At 31.7% G+C, this 16,926-nt stretch overlaps 1 protein-coding gene across 4 annotated transcripts in view; it reads right to left on the reverse strand.

Moving 5' to 3' along the window:
• LOC134691387 (adenylyl cyclase-associated protein 1-like) overlaps positions 1 to 16,926 on the reverse strand; it is a 63,500-nt gene that overhangs the window by 20,570 nt on the left and 26,004 nt on the right. For all 4 annotated transcript variants that reach the window (XM_063551904.1, XM_063551902.1, XM_063551906.1 and 1 more), the window contains one exon: positions 12,103 to 12,208. In XM_063551904.1, coding sequence (XP_063407974.1) covers positions 12,103 to 12,208 — 106 coding nt within the window. The remainder of the gene's footprint in view (positions 1 to 12,102; positions 12,209 to 16,926) is intronic.

The following is a 16,926-nucleotide window of genomic DNA, read 5'->3' on the forward strand; positions in this document are numbered from 1 at the left end:
TAAAAGCAACACAACTATATATCTGACTTTCTGTCACTTTCATCATGTATAAAATTGAGAATGGTAATGGGGAATGTGTCAAAGAGACAACAACCCAACCATAGAACAGACAACAGCAGAAGGTCACTTATAGGTCTTCAATGCAGCGAAAAACTCCTGCACCCGGAAAGGCGTCCTTCGGCTGGCCCCTACACAAATATCTATACTAGTTCAGTGAAAATGGACATCATACTAAACTCTGAATTATACACAAGAAACTAAAATTTAAAATCATACAAGACTAACAAAGGCCAGAGGCTCCTGACTTGGACAGTCGCAAAAATGCATGTGTACATAGTGTATATAAGTCATATTCATTTCCTTAAATTATAGATTTCTTCTGGGTTAATAAACCAAAATATTAACATACCTGAAAGCAAAACTTAAATGTGAAACATACACTGAGACAGCAGAGATGGACAATTGGAGATGTAATCATGGAGATGTAATCAAAGACAGCAACCCAACAGATCTTTGACAGTTCTTATTTTTTCCTGAAATTCTCCTATCTAGTACTTTTGAAAGGTTGATATTATGACTCCTTGTTCATTGTCAAAGGGTCAAGAGTGTTTAGTTCTACCTTTTTACTTTTTTGCTTATTTTGTGTCATTTGGTTGCTGTTTCTTTGAAGTTTACACTAATGCTGAGTTCACACGTAATTCGAATTCGATTCACATTAACTAATTTGAATTAGTTTAATTCGCATTTCGAAACGTTAAACGTCCTAACATCAATTATAATTCGAATTGGAATATGTGTCAAATTCGCTTTACTGTTCATAAACGACGTTAACTTTTAATTCAGATTAACAAAAACTTATTTCTAATGCGAATTAGTTAATTCGAATTAAAAAAAAAGTATGTGAACGCGATTAGGGAATTCTATTCGCATTCGATTCGAATTAAAGGTACATGTTAACGAGGCATTAATCTTCTTTCATTCATACTTTCATAGCATCATGAAATCAGTAAAAAATATTGTCTAATGAGTCAATGGAACCAGCTAAAATAGAAAGTATAAGTTTTCAAAGTATTATAAGCTTATAATGTCTTTTTAGTTCTATCTACCTCAACAATTCTTTCTCTACAAGACAGCAAAATAAAAACAGATTTTTTAAAAAGATAACCTTTTCACTAAAATATAAAACATGGATAGATCTTACCGATTATTTTCACTTTGATCAAAATCGTAAATGAGAAAACAGATGGCGCTTCATAAAAAGAGAATTGTGAGTGTTCGGAAAATTGAAATTTAATTGCACTTCTCTGTACAGAAGAAATAAGAATGTTTATCAAAACATGAAAGTCAAAAACAGCTTTCAAATGTAAAGTTATACCAAAGAAAAAATTATGAAAAGTCAATTTGACTTATTTTTATCATATGTATAATATTATGAACTAATTGTTCTGAAAATTACAGCTGTTTTATAAGACCACTCTCATTAATTGATTTGGTAATTAATTACTGTATGATCAGGAGAAGATGACAATTACAGCCATTTTGAACATTCTTTCAATGATGATGCAGTTGTTTTATAACAACATTAAATTTATGTTATTTCAGGTTTCAAACTAAATGTAGACTTTTCAAGCTTTCAAGAAGGTTTTCAAACATAATCATTAAAAAACTAGTATATTTTTAACCCTTTAGTGCAAATATCACAAAATGTTAAGTTTCTACATTCAGTCGTGCCCTGTGAATAGTTCTTTTAAAATTTTAATAAAGTTTCAAAATATTTTACAGACTACAACAGATATATATATTTTTTTTAAATCTAAAATTATAAATGTTTAGAAATATTTTGAGGCTGAAGGTGGCAACGTTTTTAAAATAGTTGCTAAAAAAAGAGCCAGAGCATTACATAATATTTCAAAAGTTCAAAACGTGGAAACATTCTATATAATACTGATATAATCAGGGATGTCACATTTGCAGGTTCTTATTTAAGATGGTGTGTTTGTTTTTGTTTTATGAGTTATCTAAGTACAGAACGTGGCAAATCAAAGATAGTCGTTTCCTTTATTGTCAAAATAAACTTTCATCTGATCGCTGAATTTCATCAAGATATTATTTCAAGGCATATTTTTTCCTTTTTGTATTTGTTTTATTCTTGGTTTCAAAACAAAGGGCAGATAATTAAATCATGGCCATCCAAACAATTGAAATAAACAATTAGACATTAGTAAACGTGTATCTTATGTCAGGTGAAATTTATATTATTGGGTAATGAACGACAGGTGAAATTTATTACTAGGTGATGAACAGCCATAGATTATCAATTCTTAGTACTGATGCTGTTCATTTCTAAAGGGCACCAATGAAGGTGGGTTCATGTTTTTGATTCCAGCGTCACTGATGATTTTTTTTGGTAGAAGACTTGCTTGTAAAGCATACAAAATGTACATTCTGAATCTGTAATGAGTTTATTTTCCAAAAAACAAAACAAAACCCATAAAAAGCATGAAAACTCAGCACCTCTTTAATGACTCCAATCTTGCTGTTTAAACTATTTCATAAATAATCAAATGTATGAATAAAAGGAAATGCATCAGGTAAATGTCAAAAAGAAAGGAAACCTGTCTGTACAATGGACATGTAAACCAGGGGGGGGTGTCCAGCCATTTAAAAAAGGGGGATTTCCTAACCCAGGACAAAAGGGGGGGGGGGTTCCAACTACATGTCCCCATTCGAATGCATTGATTGTCAAAAAAAAAGGGGGGGTTCAACCCCCAGAACCCCCTGGATCAGCCATTGTACACATTACAATCAATTTAGTTGACCTATTATAGTATAGTATCTGACACACAGACTTGACCACAGAAACTCTATAACATTGATCACTGATTTATAAATTGAGGTTAATGTGTAGTGAGCCCTGTCTTACAGACATGTTAACCATGCAATAATCGCATTTACCAAATAAAGTCATTCTTTTACACATAATAAATGAGTTTTTCATATGAATTGACCTTTTTTTCAAGAAGTCCCTGAACCATGAAAATGAGGTCAAGGACAATGGACATAAATGGCTGATGGAAACTTTGTAATATGTATCATCTGCATACAATAAAAAAAAAGGAGATGTGGTATGATTGCCTATGAGGCAACTGTTCACAAGACCAAAATGACACAGTCATTTTAAAACAACTATAGGTCACTGTACAGCCTTCAACAATGAGCAAAGCCCATACCGCATAGTCAGCTATAAAAGGCCCTGATAAGACAATGTAAAATAATTCAAACTAGAAAACTAACAGCCTTATTCATATACAAGGTTCTCTCTACCCTCTGAAATATAAAGCTATATACAAATTCAAAAACTTTTGCCTTTAACACTGCCAAACTTTGAAACCTATATGCCTAGTATGTGTGACTTTTGTTGCAGGCAAGACAAAAATGACATAACTCATTAATATGAAATCAACCATGTCTAACCATATATTATATAATGTATACAAGCACTCCAGATTGACCTCAATTCAATCAATAAATTAAGTCTTGATCAGGTATGAAATCTGTAACCCTAATTAGCAGATCAATTCAAAACCAACACATAGCAGTATCTTCTTTACACTAATCTGTTTATTAGACATTAATTCCTGTGATCAAGGTAAAAGACTCATGGAACTAATTAGCCATCAATCAGCTAATATTTCGATAACAATGAAATATAAAAGTGTACTTGCATTCTTCAACTTTTTTTTCACAATAAATTGACTATTATACAGTACTAAAAAACTATATATTATCATCTTTCAAACTCCATGCCAATAATTATAAGCAACTGATAATTTACTGATTCCTATCTGGTACCCTAATGATTCCAAATTCAAGTTGTTTCTAAACCAGTAACCTTGATAATGGTTAGTATATTAATAGTGGTAATTATAAAGGTATCTTTTTCAGATCAGAAGATGTAAAACAACACACAATTATGAATGTGACCTTGAAGGAACTTTCTTATCTACACTTTATAGTGTAAAAAACTGCAGGAATCTTTGTTGAATCTGTGTGGTTTTGTTTATTTTTGTCAAGAACCAATCAAATTCCAAGAAATTTACATCAGCCAATCAGAAAATTCTGTTGAAAAATCTGAAATTGACGTTGTCAATCAAAATTTGACTGGCAGCTGAGATTTCTTATCTCTTTCAAGATTTTTACTATCAGAACATAAATAAGTAATTTATAAGTTTTGGCGTGTGTCTGCACTATAGGTTTCACAAATGTTGTAAATAATTTGAAAAGAATTGCATCAACATGTTTCTTTGTAAATGTTAAAGAGATTTTCATCTTGATTTCAATTTTAAAGTGTTGTAAGTTTCCAGTTTGGAATTTAATAGCTTGTTCATTTCAAATCTGATTTGCAGCAAATTTGTTGGACTGTTTTCAGAATTTGTGCGAAATGTCAAAACTCCCAAAGTATTTCAAAAATTGACATACATCTGGGTAAACTTATTTTTTTAACACATCTTGTTTTTTAAATTACTTTTATAAATAAGTAATTCTTCTCTTTCTAAACTTTATAAAGTTAACTCGCACACTTGGCTATTAGCCTTAAATGAAACCTTTCAACAAAATTGACAAGAATTAAATAGGATGTCCCATTTTAGGGGATTATGTTTTTGGTCTGTGTGACTGTCTGTTTGTTAGTTTGTTTGTTAGTCTATTAGTTCATTAGTTCAACCGTCTGTCCTGCTTCAAGGTTAAAGTTTTTGGTCAAGGTAGTTTTTGTTCAAGTTGGATGTCCAATCAATTTGACTTAATAGACACATGTCCCTATGATATGATCTTTTTAATTTTAATGTCAAATTAGAGTTTTGACCCAAATTTCTATTTCACAGAACAAAGGAAATGATATGCAAGTGGGGCATCCATGTATACTATGGTGTTTGTAAAAAGTGCTGAATCATGATGTCTCACCTCTATTTATTGATATAGAAGAATTGTCTCTTCCTGTGTTTAATAAATATTGCTGGTCTTGAAAGATGAACCATATTATATTACAACAGGGATAAAAAATAACATATGCTACCATTTAACATTATTTTATTTTATAAATGATTGATTGCTGTTTGTTGGTGTTTTAACACCACTTTCAAGGGCCACTTTTGGGCTATTTTGTGGAGGTCTTTTTTTATAGTTGGATGAAGCCGTAGTGACTGGCCTTCAACAGGAAAACTGACAATCCAAGTCAATTAAGATTGAGTCGAGTGCACCCTCACGAGCCGTGTTTGACCTCACAACCTCAGTGTTAACCCAGGCTAGTGATTATAGTAGTAGGACTACTTATACCACTGGGCCACCAAATCCCCTTTTTTATAATTCATTTCATTCGAAATACCAATAAAATATTGTTCCTACATGATCAATAACTTAACATTTAAAATCATACCGACAATGATGGTCTTTTATACTATATGTCTTGAATTCAATACCTTGCTATTCCCTTCTCTAAAATGTGCAAAACAAGCATGAGTAAGACAGCTTCGACTGTACAAATGATTTCCCCATATTTCAATCATTTTTCATGAATGACTTTTATATTACTAATATTTATATACTGATTTCCTCGACACAAACTTTGATGCTTCTCTGATCAGAAGAGAGAAAGTCCATCTTGCCATAACACAAGCTGTGAAAATATTACTGTTTACATCAGAGTGCGACTGCACTTACATGCTCTGATAACCTTTAACCTTAAATGTACTGTTATCTTAGCATTCTGGTATCAAAACAGGGATACAGCATTATGTTTACATATATCAGATATTCATATATTTGTTTAGAAGTTTTTTGTCAAATTTTTATAAAGGTACAGAAAACATGGATTTGCTTTATAGATATTCTTAGGGTCTGTTTAAAAATGCAACATTCCAAATGAGAATAATCTCAAACTTATGTAGAATTCTCAGAATTATGATATAAACACCAATATTGATTTCCTTATGAACAAATGGCCAAAATGACATAACAAAGACCAATTTAAAAAACACATAGATACATTCCTGTAAAATGAACACTCAATACTTAATAGGAAATGTGGAGAATAAATGATTTAAGAAATAATTCATGGGGGCTTGAATATATCGTTATTTTACAACGGGATGGCCCTTTATGACAAATATTTTACCCTGAGCAATAGTGAGGGGTAAAATATCGGCATAAAGGGACAACCCGTGGTAAAATCTAGATATATTCAAGCCCCCATGAATTATTTCGATTCTAATAGGACAAATACGGCAATTGTTTTGGATCGAAGCGCTCTAGTTGGAGGCCATTATTTGCCGTTCTCACAAATTAACTCACTTTTAGATTGGCGTAAAAGAACGGAGCAAACAGAAAAAGTGACATGCTCAAACTATTCACAAAACTTATTTAGATAGATTTGGATGAATTTAAATGATAATTAACTTATATATGTCTTCTGTGTATAAAAAAATGGGCGTATACCACATTTTAGCATCGTTTGTTGACGTTTCCTTGTTGTGATGATTTTCGTTATCAGAAGCGTGTATTTTCCCGTAAAATGCTAAAATTATAACGTCATCATTCTATGACGTTGGGTACTTCATTCATAAAAAAACATATGACGTGGGAGTACGATCGGAACAGCCAATGCAATATATTCATATTTTACCACGGGTGTGTACTCAAAGCGTTTGAAGGACGTCATGTTAGAATGATACGTATAAAACAGCTCAAGAGGTATATATTTGTTATTCCCCCCTCCTGGATGTTGGGCAAAATTTCTAAATGATCCCCTGCGCCTATCCAATTAATATGGAGATCTAAGTTTAAAGGTTTCAAACAAAAAATGCACTGACAGACATTCAAAGAAGAGAAAGAGCAAGAAAAACATGTCAGAAACATCCTCTCACACTTTCAAGACTGCACCAGCTGCATCTGTGCCTATTATTACAATTACATGATACAAAATAGTGGTAACATCACAAATCAAGCAATTACAAACAAATACATAACCATATAATTACATTTTTCTTTTTAATTACAACTTCAGAGGTCAAGAATCTTCTAATTGATTTCCCGAATCATCATCTAGGAACAAAATTTTGAACAAGTATCTATGATTCATCAACACTTTGGAAATGAGATTATTTCTCCATGCCCAAACAGGTTTAAGTAACGTATTAAATGAATTAAAAGGTATCGAACCATGTGTTTAAGATATCACCGTGAACCGATGCATCCTCAAACATAACCTCGGATACAAGGTTTTCTCGAGGAAGTGGGAAGTTTCGTGGTACATTGTATTTCGTTACAAATAAGTTTGATATGAAAGACATATGGTAGCTACTGATTATTTTCATGAACAAATTTAAACATTATCTATTTATTTTGAAACATATGTTTTGATTAGATGTAAAAATTTTAATAAGATCGGGGTAACGACCTTGTGGTTTATAGGTATGCAATAGAGTGCTGTAAATTCAGAAATATTTGTAATGTTTCTATAATTACAAATATTACAACCTCTGAGGTTTTACCAAAAAAACAAAAACTTTGATTTTAAATGTTGATAGCTTTACCTTAGGCCAGGATTTTTTAATTTGTTGGTTTACGGATCCGCCGACCCGATTTTGCCGATTTCCAAAATAAAAATAAAATCGTATTTTCAGGCTTTTTTTTATTCTCGCCGACCCTAACAAATGCATTATCCCTGAAAAATAATTAAAATATCCTTTTTTATAAAATGAAATGCATTAATCACTAACAGAAGTGATGACACTTTCTGTTGTGAAAAAGGAAACTTTCAGTTTACGTTTCTAAAAATAGACAAATCAATTATTAATGACCTTGAAATGTCGTTTGCGCAAATAATTTTGCGGAACGAAACCTGTGTTTAAAACCAATTAAACAATAAGTTCGTTTCCCTTATTTGTCACCCGTCCGTAAGATGCATGTTCTCATATAAATAGACTTGTCCAAATGTGGACAGGTGGTAGTTCAAGACATCAAGTTAAAATAGTGAAGTTTAACAAATCATTTGATATTTTCTTATTTGAAAGATAATAAAAAATATCGTCCATTTGGATAAAAAACTGGAATGCATGACAACAGATTATTTAACCTGATATTCTCGTTTTTCCAGTGGACGAGTCTATTACGTTTTTGACACGTGTGTTGAAACTTATTTTTGTACGACGTTTTTACTTTTTTTTTCTTTATCAGTTTTCACCAAGTTTTGATTAAAAGCTAAGTCAAATAACTGACGTGAATCTGTTTTTCTTGTTTGTGAAATGACGATTTAAATCGTCTTTGTCAGTGTACCCCCCTTTTTTTACGGGAAATTATTAGACTATGTCATGCGATGTTTACAGCTGAGCAATTATATTTCATCAAACTTAAATTTAAGAACGATGAAAAAATAGTATGACAAACAAATTAGAAAGGTGAAATATATTTTTATTTTGCATATCAGTTTTCTGTCTTGAAAGATCTTTTTTTTCTTTTTTTTTCCGACCGACCGACCCGACTTTTTTATGGAGAAAATCCGTAAACCAACAAATTAAAAAACCGTGGCCTTATGGTGGAACCCAACACTTTCGCTAAAATTAATTTGGCTGTTTAATTTTCATAAAATTTTGTATTGACTTTGACCCTTTAACAAAAATATAAAAATTTCAAAAATTTCAACCAACCATTTTATCAGAAAAAATACACTGGTTATATAGAAGTTTGACAAACGCTAATTTTGATCATTGAGAAGCTTAATATTCCATTTACAATACAACTTAATTAAAAAGTTTAGCTGATTTTACAGAGTTATCTCCCTGTAGTGTTAGGTACCACCTTAAATCACAATAATAATCACACATTTGATTTTGTTCAAAAATCCAAATAATAATTGCCACAAAAATGTTTGAATCAGCATTTATGTTTTTCTTTACTGAATAACAACTTTTTACAATGACAGGTAAATATCAAAAACAAACAAGAAAAGAAAAAAAATGCCAATTGTTCACAAAAAAAAGTTTCATTGTTAAAAAAAATAATATATTTGTGATTAGTCATTTAAATGTAGTTTGGTTCAAGAAAGCCTTTAAATACAAAACTATCTGACAAGTCTGACTAAACTTGCAATAAATTAAAGTCATATTAATATTTTTTTTAAATGAGGTATATAAAGCACTTTCTTATCGTCTTTCTGTAACAGCTTACAACATAATCTATGTAATTGACAAACAGCTGTGTTTTACTTAAAGATGCACTAATTTACTGAAGATGAGGGTGAGTTTGTGTCAGGTCTATCTGATATACATATGAGCAGCATGGATAAAATGAATATCAATATATCCATTTACTAATTTTGGGTTGAACAAGAATACGTCCCCACTACACAGATGCCCCACTCCCACGATCATTTTCTATGTTTAGTGGACCTTGAAAATGCCAAAATTGGAAAGATTTGACTTCAAAGTCATCAAAAACTTCCTGGACTAAAATCTTTAACCTGAAGCCTTAAAGACTGACAGACTGACGGACAAGCATACAAACAAATAAACAGACTCATAGACCAAAAAACATAATGCCCCTGGGTGGGTCATAAAAAAATCACTATGAAAAATCTGTAATTGTTTCAAAACTGAGGTGTTGGAAGAATCCTACTAAACATGCTAACATTGATCTTTTTTTTTGTATTTTGTATTTGAACATTTCAAAATCATTCAAAGTCTTATGAATTAACAAGTATACATGCCCTAGCAAAAAGTCCATTTCTATCCAACACAACTTATATAAAAGAGGGACGAAAGATACCAAAGGAACAGTCAAACTCGTAAATCTAAAACAAACTGACAACGCCATGGCTAAAAATGAAAAAGACTAACAGAAAAACAATAGTACGCATGACACAACATAGAAAACTAAAGAATTAACAACACGAACCCCACCAAAAACTAGGGGTGATCTCAAATGCTCCAGAAGGGTAAACAGATCCTGCTCCACATGCGGCACCCGTCGTGTTGCTTAAATGATTACAAATCCGGTAAATAGTCTAATTGGGTAGGTCAAATTCATGAAAGGGAAGGGGATTGTAGTTACGACGTAAGGAACATATCCGATATCATTTGTGAAACGGTTATTCCATAACGGTCAACCAACTTGTGATGGCGTCCGTAAAATTTACGAAGGGATGATTTCAACTTCACCATTTGGAACTTTTGGAACATTATATAAGACTTGGACAGAGACACTTTCTGTTTAATTATTGCACATTAAAGATTAGATCTGGTGAAAATTTCAGTCAGTTTTCACAAGTTACGACATGCCCTAACAGTCAAATTTTCCTAAAAGATAGCCTCATATTGATGCAAAACAAATATAAAAAAAAAATATCGAAGAATAATTTTTAAGACATTCAAGTGAACGAAAATCCTTGAAAACTGCAAAAAAAAAAAACTATTGGGGGAAAAAAATAATGTACATACACAGCTAAACCTATGATAAAGAGAATGATGATAAAAGAAGATTTATAATGGTACATTGCAGTCTTCTTCAGACAGCTGGTAAATATTTAAATTATTCAAATCTATCAACCATATACAAACCACACATGACCTATCATTTGAACAAAATTAATTATTTGAAAAGGCAGACTAAATTTTGATAAGATTGGTAAGCATTGAGTAATTTTCATTCAAATATGATTTCTAACCCACTTGGGGGCTAACTTCAACTCATTAAAATGAGATACTGACAGTAGCGAACAGCTAGGAATTTCAAATCTGAAAATTTTGATCTAAATAACATAAATCGCTACCTCATAATCTTTTAAACAGAGTAAATTTTATACTACAATCAATGCATGAACAGCCTTTTTTCAAGTCATTAAAATTTCTTTGTTGTTTTGTTTATAAGCTTGAATTATTTTTATAAACAGCTACTTTTTTCCTAGTTTATGAGAGTTTATTGTTTTAAAGACTCATCAGTTATTTTTACAAATCTGTTAGAGACTAAAATTATGTTTCATTTTAGGAAAGTAAACAGATGAGAAAGTATCATACGTCATATAAAAAAGAAGATGTGGTATGATTGCCAATGAGACAACTCTCCACAAGAGATCAAAGTGACATGCCTTGTTTTAGTTTAAACATATTTACTTATAGTGGATTGGGAAAAAAGTTATTGCAACTTATATTTATCCCTTTCCACGTAGCTGGTGCGAGTGCTGCCTTGTAGCAGCATTAGCCTACTCTTTTTTTTAAATCTACAAGGGTGTCTTTTAAGTGCAAGAGATATGGCTCTGTCTTAACACAGGTCAGCCATTTATGGTCACCTTCTGATAGACTATCATTGTTTTCTCAAAACCATACTAGCACATGGTGTCAAGGGAGAACAGAAAATTCAGTTCGTAAAAGTTTGTCCCAAGAGCAGGAATCAAACCAGGAACCTTTGTGTTAGTAACCTGTTGCACTAACCACTACACCATGGCTCTCGTATTATCATTTAAAAGTAAATTTGAACATGTCAGGGATAACTTTCTGCAGATGATCATATACTTATAGATACTAGCATGACAATAAGGATATTTTGTAATTGAAATTTGCTGTTACGTTATGGAAATTATTTTCAATTAAGAAATATATCTCTTTCTTGCATAAAATCTCTGATTCCATGTCTGACTTTTGGTATACTTTTTGGTAATTTTGTTTTTTCTAAATATTCCACAATTGTATAAAAGACACTTTGTCTAATTAGCTGTCAAAGGTACCAGGATTATAATTTAAAACGTTAATGATCATCTGGTTCCAAAAAAAATGTTTTCCTGGGGTGTAAATTTTCTCTTATCATCGTGGATAGAACAAAATTGTCAAAATAAATGCTGCCAAATTAAAAGTTTACATGTAAAGGTATTGATAAAAGATTTAAATCCACCAAAATTATAAACGCCAAAATAAATCATATACATTATTCAAATAAAATCGCTAAAGTTTACATCCTCGAAAAAAACCCGCTTTACAGTATAATAGAGAAAAGTGGTCCATAACTTAAACCATCAACCAACTAAATGACAGATGGTCTTTATTTACAGGTGTATCTTACCTGTGGATTCCATGACAAGCCTGTGGTATGGTTTTCTTTGATGTAACTCTGGAGAGTGAACAATGTGGATGACCAAGCCTTGACCCAGTTAACATGATTCTCATCTCTGAAAAATTTAATTGTCAAGTCTTAGTATTTTAACATGGTTCTCATCTCTGAAAAATTAAATTGTCAAGTCTTAGTTTAAATATTTTAGTACAGAGAGGTCAACCATGGAACAAACAAACTAGAGGCTCTAAAGAGCCTGTGTCGCTCACCTTGGTCTATGTGCATATTAAACAAAGGACACAAATGGATTCATGACAAAATTGTATTTTGGTGATGGTGATGTGTTTGAAGTTCTTACTTTACTGAACGATTTTGCTTCTTACAATTATATCTATCATGAACTTTGCCCATTAGTAACAGAGAACTATATTTGGTAAAAATTTACATAAATTTACCAAATTAAAGAAAATTGTTAAAAATTGACTATAAAGGGCAATAACTCCTTAAGGGGTCAATTGACCATTTAGGTCATGTTGACTTATTTGTAGATCTTACTTTGCTGAACATTATTGCTGTTTACAGTTTATCGCTATCTATAATAGTATTCAAGATAACCAAAAATGGCAAAATTTCTTTAAAAATTACCAATTGGAGGGCAGCAACCCAACAACCAGTTGTCCAATTCATCTGAAAAATTCAGGGCAGCAACCCAACAACCGATTGACCGATTCATCTGAAAATTTCAGGGCAGATAGATCTTGACCTGATAAACATTTTTATACCATGTCAGATTTCCTCAAAATGCTTTGGTTTTTGAGTTATAAGCCAAAAACTGCATTTTACCCCTATGTTCTATTTTTAGCGGTGGCGGCCATCTTGGTTAGTTGACCAGGTCACGCCACATATTTTTTAAACTAGATACCCCAAAGATGATTATGGCCTAGTTTGGATTAATTTGGCCCAGTAGTTTCAGAGGAGAAGATTTTTGTAAAAGATTACTTTAATTTACGAAAAATGGTTAAAAATTGACTATAAAGGGCAATAACTCCTAAACGGGTCAACTGACCATTTTGGTCATGTTGACTTATTTGTAGATCTTACTTTGCTGAACATTATTGCTGTTTACAGTTTATCTCTATCTATAATAATATTCAAGATAATAACCAAAAACAGCAAAATTTCCTCAAAATTACCAATTCAGGGGCAGCAACCCAACAACCGATTGACCGATTCATCTGAAAATTTCAGGGCAGATAGATCTTGACCTGATAAACATTTTTATCCCATGTCAGATTTCCTCAAAATGCTTTGGTTTTTGAGTTATAAGCCAAAAACTGCATTTTACCCCTATGTTCTATTTTTAGCGGTGGCGGCCATCTTGGTTGGTTGACCAGGTCACGCCACACATTTTTTAAACTAGATACCCCAAAGGTGATTGTGGCCAAGTTTGGATTAATTTGGCCAAGTAGTTTCAGAGGAGAAGATTTTTGTAAAAGATTACTTTAATTAACGAAAAATGGTTAAAAATTGACTATAAAGGGCAATAACTCCTAAACGGGTCAACTGACCATTTTGGTCATGTTGACTTATTTGTAGATCTTACTTTGCTGAACATTATTGCTGTTTTTACAGTTTATCTCTAACTATAATAATATTCAAGATAATAACCAAAAACAGCAAAATTTCTTCAAAATTACCAATTCAGGGGCAGCAACCCAACAACTGATTGACCGATTCATCTGAAAATTTCAGGGCAGATAGATCTTTACCTGATAAACAATTTTACCCATGTCAGAATTGCTCTAAATGCTTTGATTTCAGAGTTATTAGCCAAAATCTACATTTTACCCCTATCTTCTATTTTTAGCCATGGCGGCCATCTTGGTTGGTTGACCGGGTCAAGCCACACATTTTTAAAACTAGATACCCCAAGGATGATTGTGGCCAAGTTTCTTTAAATTTGGCCCAGTAGTTTCAGAGGAGAAGATTTTTGTAAAAGCTAACGCCGGACGACGGACGACAGACGACGGACGCCGGACGCCGGACACCAAGTGATGTGAAAAGCTCACTTGGCCCTTTGGGCCTTGTGAGCTAAAAAATGAACATTATAAGATGTGAAATTTGTTCTTATATTTTACTGTTTCACCTTAATCCTAGGTTAGGGGGATGTTTTCGCCAGCAAACCCAACCACATTCAGTATGTGCATGTCCCAAGTCAGAAACTTATTATTCATTTAAATTCCTCGTTTCCCAGTACCAGGTAATCACAAAATCAAATGAAATTTGGTATCCAAATAATATAAATGAATCAACAGTATTCATAATTATATTTTTTGGCTCCTAATTTTTTTATTAAGGGAGTTCCCTTCTCAGTTTTAAAGTAATTAACTTTTCAAAACACTAGTTTATACAGATAGGGGAAAAATAAAGGCATCCAAAGAGCAAAATATATATAAAGGTCACTGTGCTTGTTTTAGAGATATTAGCCATTGAAATTTTGGCGGCAAAATATTCTCTCTTGACTTTTCATAGCTTTATCATTGACATGTTGAAGTTTTCAAAAACTGTTAAAAAGTAATTGAAATTTCATAAGACTTTAACAGATTGCTTAATTATCATTATACATGTAAAAGATTTACAAAAAGAAAAATGGGGGTCACCAGGCAAATTTTTTCAAAGCATTCAAATAAATAAAACCAGAGAATTGGGAAAATCTGACAAAAAATTTAAAACATGACAAGTCAGCTTTCTTAAGTCTGACAGTTACGTTTCAAGAACCATCATTATGAATATATTTTGGTTTCTAAATTAGTCTACATATCGACTTACAGACTAAGGTTTCAAGTACTATAATAAGAATTCATAAAGCATATCTCATTTTTTAAGCCTAAAAAAATTTAATGTGTCTGTTTCTCAATTTGGGTAAAAACCAATTGAATTTACAATTTAGTAACAGGAAATTTAACAAACTCTCAAACTTCGATTATGAGGATTGAAACTAAACCAAAGAATTTCCTTCGACTTAAAAATACCTTTGTTTATTTATTTAATGCAATAATAGAATATCTCATTACAATTTAAACTATTTTATATCATTTAAAGATTTTCGATTCTATTAAAAATCTTTCTTCTCAAGTGTAAACTTCGATTATCAGGATAAAAACTAAATCTACAAATTTCCTAGGACTTAAGATATCTTTTGTTTGATTTATATAATAAAATGACAAGAATTCTCCTTATAATTTAAACTATTTCATATCTTTCAAAGATTTTCAATTCTATTTAAAATGATTTGTCTCAAGTGTTAATAGCTGATGAAAATGAGCTCTTCAACAACACTTAAAAGTTTGTTTTTTCAATGCAGTTCATAAAACTTTGATTTATTTTCAAACATCTGAAACATGTAAATAAAACCATCCAAAAAATCTGTACTTTTAACCAAAAAAAATATTGTTTACAAGATAATCACATTTTTATCAGTTATAACTGATTACATCTTCTGAGTGGTTTTTTTCAACAGAAATTCAAGAGTTATCTTTCTTTACCTGTAAAGATTTCTTAGAGGGGGGATACCCAATTTTATCAAAAGTGCTACAGCTTGAAAGAATTATTTGTGCCTGTCCCTAGTCTTGAACCTTCATGTCAAATCTTATTTGTTTTCAGTAGTTGTGTAAATTGGTTGCGGTCAGATGATTTTGTTTCTTCATTTTTTCCCTAAATTTGTCAGCAAGTTGAATTTCTGTCTGTTTGAATTCTTTCATATTTTGCAATGGTCTGGGTCATTTATAGCTTACAAGTTTTGCTCATTGTCGAAGGCTGTTTGGTGACCTATAGTTTCTTAAATCCTTGTCATTTCTCCTTTAGTGAATAGCTGTCTAATAGGCATCCATTCAAAACTTCTTATTTCTTAATTATCACGACCAAAGCCATTTACTAAAATTAGGGATTAGAAATAAGAGAAAAAATTTAAATATAAAGTTAAATAAATTCAACAGAGAAATTGCAGGGGTTTTACATCTTGAATCTAAAATGTTCTTAATATTTCAATGGAAAAATCATTATGACTTGGATGGAGAGTTTTTTCATTGGCACTCATACCACATCTTCTTGTATCTAGGAACAGCATCATTGTTGATAAGAATTGTCTCAATTCTTAATTTATAAATTTTATCATAATTATAGCTTTAGGTTTCTGACTTCCTTTGAAAAAATCAAATAATTCTTATCCCTTAAAAGTCAACCATAAAATCTATTCAGGTTCTCAAATAATCAACAACAAAATTATTGTAAATTCAGAAGTTCAAAGGAGTTTCTTTTTGCAAATATTTCGATGACATTAGGGGGTCTCATTGGGGAGTTCTGATTCCGGTATCTCACTTACACTATGTACATAAGCAATTCTCTTTTTTTTGTAAATTCCTGTGTCCTGCTAGACTTCATTCCTGTTTTCATGGCACAATTATTTGACTTTCTCATGTCACGTTTACAAAAAGTCAGCAATCCCACGTCACGCTTAGACCCCAATGAGACCCACACATTATTTTCACCAAAATTAACTCTCTCATATTTTGTATGAAATACTTCCCAAAATAATTGCAATAACTTCAATTTTACATGTGTGTACATTTTCAACAGAGACAGAAATAAATGAGCATAATATTTTCTGAATTAACAATAAGCTTTGAAATTCCACCTCTGTTCAACAAATGAAAACCAGCATTAAAATCTGTTAAAACTAGGGATAAAAATTTCAACGCAAATTCTTTACATGGCTTAAAATTAAGCACTATAGAAAAGCACTACAAATTGTCTCAAGATGATTCTAATTTGCAGAAG

The sequence above is a fragment of the Mytilus trossulus genome, chromosome 11 (genome assembly GCF_036588685.1).
Source record: "Mytilus trossulus isolate FHL-02 chromosome 11, PNRI_Mtr1.1.1.hap1, whole genome shotgun sequence".
NCBI lineage: Eukaryota > Metazoa > Mollusca > Bivalvia > Mytilida > Mytilidae > Mytilus > Mytilus trossulus.